This window comes from Olea europaea, unplaced genomic scaffold (assembly GCF_002742605.1).
Source record: "Olea europaea var. sylvestris unplaced genomic scaffold, O_europaea_v1 scaffold998, whole genome shotgun sequence".
NCBI lineage: Eukaryota > Viridiplantae > Streptophyta > Magnoliopsida > Lamiales > Oleaceae > Olea > Olea europaea.
Window position 1 is genome coordinate 248116 of NW_019268496.1, and position 7076 is coordinate 255191.

At 32.4% G+C, this 7076-nt stretch overlaps 1 protein-coding gene across 1 annotated transcript; it reads right to left on the reverse strand.

The window, feature by feature from the left end:
• Positions 1 to 203: 203 nt before the first annotated feature.
• Positions 204 to 1071, reverse strand: LOC111392951 (zinc finger BED domain-containing protein DAYSLEEPER-like). Its single transcript, XM_023018362.1, has 3 exons — positions 558 to 1071; positions 323 to 390; positions 204 to 236 (listed from the first exon to the last, which is right to left on the reverse strand). The coding sequence occupies exons 1-3, from the start codon at positions 1069 to 1071 to the stop codon at positions 204 to 206; spliced, it is 615 nt and encodes a 204-aa protein (XP_022874130.1).
• Positions 1072 to 7076: the final 6005 nt, after the last annotated feature.

The window sequence follows — 7076 nt, forward strand, 5'->3', positions numbered from 1 at the left end:
GGTCCATCCGCCGAATTAAAATGAAAACAAAAACATGATACTAAGTTAATGTAGCGAACAACAATACATCCCAAATGAAAATGCAAAAAAATCCCAATTCTCAAACACAGTTACACAAAATCCAAATTTAACAAACAATATTCAATAACTCAAAAAAGCTTCAACTTCAATTCATATTCAATCTTCATTCTTCTCTACAACTCTTACTGGCATCCGTCAAAACTCAAAGTCGATTCCTATATAGTATATAAGAAATGTAAGTAGAGTAATAAATCAATAATCCATAATGTTTTTAATTAAATATTTAAACAAAAAAATGTACCTCTTCGTCAACATCCTCGTCATCAAACTTTGCACAAGCTCCGGAATATGATGAAGGACCAAAATTTTCTACACACAAAAGAGGAAAAAATTAGCAATAAAAGAAAGTGCATAAATAACAAACATAAAACAATACATCCTACCATGAATATCAGATCAAAGCTAATCTCGAGCACACATTAAAGCTTCTAAAGTTTTCGGGTGAAGCCTATTTCTATGTGGGCTCACAAATCTACCACTTGTACTAAATGCTGACTCGGATGCAACAGTAGATACTGGAATGACTAATAAATCTCTTGCAACCTTCTGTAAAGTCGGATATTTTATTGAATTTGCTTTCCACCATGTCAATAGATCAAAACCGTCCACCCTAGGCAATACTGGCTCATCTAGAAAAACATCGAATTCTGTTTTTACATGATCAGCAGTAACAGAAAGGCTAACAAATGTATCAAAACCAGCCATGCGAGAATATTTTCCACTAGTAGTAGACGACTCTGATTGTGAAGATGACGGAAACAAAGATGTATTTTCTGTCGAACGATGTGGTCTCTTGTACTCTTTGAGCAACTTATGACCAAATGCTCTAACCTTTTCAACCTCTTCCTGTGCTTCATCTCCAAAGATCAAAGGGAAATAGTATTCAACTAGTTTCATCTTGTATCTAGGATCCAATATAGTTGCAACAGCTAGAATTTCATGCAAGCCACTCCAATATTTATCAAACTTTTCCTTCATACTTGACGCCATCCATTTGACTTCATCGCAAGATGATGTGCTCCAATCACGGATTGCCAACTTTATGTCACAAATATTGGGAAAGTACAAATTATATGGCCATTCAAACCAATTAAAGAAGCAACTAATGGACTTGGTTCCATAAAGAAAGTCTTAACCATATTGCATCATTTCAATTGAGGTTTTCAATCTAAAACAATTTAGAAGAGAATGAAAGGCGTGAAGTGATGGGAATTAGTTGGAGGCACTCAATTTTTAAGGAAAGGAACTGCATAATAGAAGAAGTTAAAGAAACAAAGGAAGGTCATATCTATATCTAATCAGAAACTACAGATTGAACCTGTGGAGATGTGATGCCAATATAGTGGTTTAGAAAAATTACAAGCACATGGATGTCATTTAAAATTGTGGTAAAAACAAATATAAGCACCCAATGTAGCAAATAAAGATTTATTTTCCATATCATAACATCTCCTAGAGGAGCAAAGAATTAAACCTGTGAAATCAATTCAGTGTCAAAAGGCACAAAATTGTCCAGTCCCATCTTACTCTATAGGTAGCTCGTGTGTGTGTCTGTGCGTGTGTGTTTATATCCGATATTATTAAGAATTCAATTGCATTACAAGGCAAAAATACATGCAGAATTAGGGGAATAAGGATTGAATTCGTGACATATCAATTAAATCTTGAATGTCAGGAACATATAGTTGCCTTATTGCTTTAATCAGTCCAAAGTTGCAATGCCTTTGTCTACATTAACAAAAGCATTTCTGACTTTTCAACCAAAATGATATAATGGCTAAAATTACATAGATAAAATGCAACAGAAACTAGTTAACCACTTATGAACACTCATTACAAGCCTTGAGACATCGTGGATAGACGATTATGTGGATAGATGCTACGAACAATTGAAGAATGCCCCTAAAAAGGTTCAGTATTCAGACGAATTCTTTCATGTCCTCAATTTATATTAACTACTTAGAAAACAAAGCCTAACTTCTTTCAATCATTTCATCAAACACTTTCTTTGCAAAACCCATTTTCCCTAATGTCCCATAATACTAATGCAGTGAATTAAATCCATACTTCAACATGGGCGTGCACTTCAGTTCCTTCAAATATAGAAAAACTCAAATACAACGAAAGCAGAAGAAGATGATTCGGTATTTCATTTACCTCAAATAGTGGTAGGACTGTTGGAGGCAGGAACAGTGGCTGTGTGCGTTTTTGTTGTAGGGTGAACCGGTGATGTCGTGAAGTTAACTGTCTGGACTCTGGAGCCGATGAGGCGTCAGGCGTGGAGCTGTGGTTGCCGACTGCGTGAGTGTGGCCTGTGTTTGTCTGTTTGATTTCACTGATTTGTGAAGTAAGGGTAAGAAGTAGGGTTTACACAATTACACTCTCATAAGTCATATACCCGAAGGTCCCGAACCCGATTCTATAATTTCTTATGGGTTATGGTAACTGGGCTGTGGGGAGTTGGGCTGGACGACTGGTATAGTGAATGTATTGGGCTGGGCAGAATTTTATTTGGGGCTGGATAAAAATAGTGGAAAGTCCAATAATTATTATTATCATTTTTTTTATTTTTTTTACGGGTAATCGGTTCGGTTTCGGGGCAAGGGTGTAAATACCATACCCGCCCCATAGCGGTTCAGCAATATCAAATACCATACCCGCCCCATTGCACCATCGGTTCGATTTTTTTCGCCCCATTCGGTTCGGTTAACCACGGTTTTCGATTTTGACAGTTCGAATTGCCATCCCTAACTCCAAGCAACAAAGATGCAGCAACTCCAAAGGATGTTGTTGCCAAAGCAACGAAATTTTGACTTCTTACACTAATTAGAAGAGCTTTGTATAAAAAAAGTCTTCCCTGTTCCCCCTGGACCATCAATAAAGAAAGTACCACTTGATTCATTTTTTATTTTTTCCATAACTATATCATATGCAAATCGTTGTTCTTTATTTAATTGCTCTACATAATTGAAGCCTCGTTCAATATTGAAATTGATTGTTTCCTTTGCAGCCATTCTTGTCAATCTTTGAGTCTCATCTATATTTACGAAGAATGAAACTATTCCGTAATCATTTACTTTTTTACCTAATGATTCTAATATAGAATTGATGTCTTCCAAAGCTTGTACTTCAACATCTTCAACAGATATGTTTCGATGTACATAATCATCAAGCATATAGGCTTTATATTTATCCCACACTAGCTTGGGATGATTAGGGCTGCAAAGTCTAAGAAGTGTTGCAAAAAGGCGTCTTAAAGAATTAGGCATTTTGTAAATAATAATTTCGGATAGACATTCTTCACAATGATTATTCCCTTTTAACAAACCATGTAAAAGTGCTACTTCTCAATATGTATTAACAGTTACTCCATTTAAAGTTTTAAAATTGTCAAATGATGTTGGACCTCTAATATGATTCAGAAGAACAAGAAGGAAATATCGTTCTCCTTCAGATGGATTGACTGTCACAATTCGTCCTATAACAATATGTTGTTTTCTAGGAGTCCAAACTTTTCGATTTGCATTCTACATAAAATGTGTTGGGAAATCTCGATAAGACAATCTTCAAGCAAATTCATTTGCTTTATTCATCCAAAAAAATTATCTTAAGATTGTTCTTCTCGTTTATTCATTCCCAATAATAATATATGAATTATCTTTATTATTGTAAGTTACGCGCTGATGATCTTTAATATGAAGTTGTAAAGTATAAACAGTAGGGTAAATTTTTGAAAATTGAAAGAAAAAATTCTTCACATAGTTTCAGGTGGAGATATCCATCTAACTAATTGATAACCAGAAATTTCATCGATTTCCTTATCCATTTCATTTCTACCTATGAAACAATTAATATGATCATGTCCTTTATACACATATTTGTGCAAACACTTTACTGCTTTAATAGAAGAACATACTTCAACGTTAATATGGCAGTCAAATTTTACACTTAAATAAGGATTATATGGTACAACCCATTGATTATCTAACATTTAACATCTCACTTTAATAGAAATACCATTATTACGACGTCTATACAATGGACATGAGTTATCACCAAATATAGTACTGTTACAATAATCTTTATGATATTTATTTTTACAACCACTGCCTTGGCAACATACACACATTTTTTGGATTAAAATTTTCCACAAGGACCGTGCATATTGTGTTTTGCAATTACATAATGAAGATGCAAGTATTTATTCTTATCGAGAATTTTACATGACACTATCATATCAACTTGTCCGGCGCAAAAAATTTTATGGGCAGAATTGAAAATCAACAATAAATGTGCATGAGGAGCCCTCTTTTTTAAAATTCAATCATGTATATATGATCAATAACTGGGCCAAAAATATTTTCTTTATACATATCCTTTTTTAATTTTTCTAATTTTGCTCTAAATATACGTGCAATTAAATCTAGTCAATTTTGAACTTCGTCATTGTATTTCAGTTCTTCCGTAATTTCAGGCCAATTTGGATTACAAGTTATAGTTAGAAATATATCTGGTTTTCCATAGCGTTGAACGATAGCTATTGAATCTAAATATCTTTTGAGCATATCTCTAGGCCCACATGGGAAAGTCTGTGGTAGAACAATCTTCTTACCAATTTTTAACCCTCTTGTTTCCCCATTTTAAATACTATCTACAATACCTTGATAAAGTTTAGCACGAATTTACTTTTGGTTGCTACAAAAATAGTCTAATCTGGTAGTTTCAATCTTAACGTGGATATCTACAACACATTGTTGAAAAAATCTACCAGTATGAAGTAACACAGACTTACCAGAATGTCTAATTTGTAACTTGTAGGAATAGTACTCCCGACAAGAAACCTAAGATCATGTCTTCATTCCATTGAGCATTGCATGAGGATTAAAAAAAGTGCATCTTACATCCATTTAGAACACTTACTTTATATAAGTTAGAAAACATACAAAAAAAAGTGTATTAGCAAACCTTCGGCCTCTTTTTCAATGATTTTGGTTGCAAAATTTACTACGCTAGGAAAAGCTACGTAGTCAGCCAAATTTTAAGTTTCAAAACATGTCTTTTGATATCTTTGAATACCTTCATGCCAACCAGATTCTCCAAATGGGAAAAGTAAAGGGTATTGTAAATGATCATAACAACCATAATAATAATGAACCCTATGTGAATCACCAGAATGACCATATATAGTAATATCACGAGAACGAATATTTGCATTGTCATCATCCTCAACCCATACAGCAGCTACTTGAGACGCCGAAGGAGTATTTAAGACTCTTTGATCAAGTCTAGGATCGCATCTTATTTGTATTCGATGGTCATGCAAATTAGTCATATTACTTAAAGACCTAAAGAATCTACTATATGTATTTACTTTCAAGATTTCAATCAAAATGATCAAAGTAGATTCAACAAAATTTTTTGAAATTTTCATACGATTTTCAATTTCATTATCTGTATCATAAAAATATATCTGCATATAAGAAGGCTGTTATTTTTTGGCATAAGTTGATTCACATAATGATATACTTGTCCTTGAACTCTGAAAGTGTAAATACCTTTATATGTTCTAAAAAGTTCTTTATCAAATTTTACACCAAACGAAGTGAAAGCAAAATGGTTATTATATCTACGTGCAATTTTCTTAAATTTTATGCATTCAGGTTCTTTAGAAGTAAATAAATCATACAATTCAGTCGGTGAATCAGGCATATAAAACCCTTCAGTTTCTCTATAAAATTTTCGTGCACCACAATATTCACAATAGTTCCATGTCGGTAATACATATGCATTAGTTGGTATGTTCAATAGGTTAGAAAATCCTCGTACTTTAGAATGAACAATATTAGTCGATTCTTGATTTGAAATGGAAGCCTGGAAAATAGGAGGAACTGTAAACTTCTGAGCATGGGAAGCATCTAAACTATTTTTTCCAGATAATGTAGAATCATTTATCTTTTTACGACGATCAATGCGTGGAGTTTGAATTCGATTCGTCATATCCGCCTGTCTTTGATTTTGTTGTTGGCGAATAAAGGCAGTATATGATTTACTTGTATTTTATGAAGTACCATCAATGTTACAAAATCTAGATTCTTGATCAGTAGATGTTTTTGAAGAATTCATGGAGAACAAAACTTCACCTCTAATTTAATGAAAAAAAATCATTTTAGTAAATGAAATAACAAAAAAATTTATTAATACTACTCAATTTCGACAATAGGAAAAAAATTTGACAAACATAAGTTAATCAGACTTTCACAACATTAAAAACATGCATAAAGCTAAAGTTTAATCACAAAAATTGTTTACTTGAATGCAATAGTAACATTGCTGCCTCAAATATTGATTAAATAAAATTTTAATAAGACTTGTAGGATTTAAATGCAAGAGAAAAAAAACATTACTATTTTCATATGATTTTTGTAAAATGAAGAGTTTTTTTTAAACATAAATACTATTATTATTTTGTAAATGTTTTTGCTATACTATTATTGAAGATGAAGAAGAGAAAGACTTCCAAAAAGGAACGAGGTTTTCATCTATAATTTTAGTGATTTTGCTCCCACCCAATCAACCTACACATCCAATATTTTTCTAAATCTATAATGTATGTAATTCATCAAAAATCATGAACTTAATAAATTCATAAGTTGACAACTGGAAGTGCACAAAAGAATCAGGATAGCAATTGAAAGTAATGAAGCAAAAATATACAAGTTGAAAATTGGAAATACACAAAATAGTCAAGAAAAAATTGAAAGTTGTATATAAAAAATATTCAAAGATATTTCACATATCACTAAGAAAAATTGAAAAAATTAGTGTAAAATGGATAGTGTTTAAAGAAACTATACCTGAATTATGTAGAAATTGCCGTTACCAAAAGATTACACAGTTGTCCTACATCATCGGAACGTAGAAAATAGTGTCAAGCACATCAGAAATATTATCTTGTTTATCTTATGTTTTTATTGAAAGATAAATGCTAGTTAAGA

What these genes read in the sequence shown, in the direction of transcription:
- LOC111392951 (XM_023018362.1), bottom strand. Translation starts at nt 1,071, where the DNA reads ATGGCGTCAAGTATGAAGGAAAAGTTTGATAAATATTGGAGTGGCTTG. An exon ending in GTCAGCATTTAGTACAAGTG is followed by an intron (nt 391 to 557) that starts GTAGATTTGTGA and finishes TTTTGTGTGTAG; the next exon opens with AAAATTTTGGTCCTTCATCA. An exon ending in ACGAGGATGTTGACGAAGAG is followed by an intron (nt 237 to 322) that starts GTACATTTTTTT and finishes TATACTATATAG; the next exon opens with GAATCGACTTTGAGTTTTGA.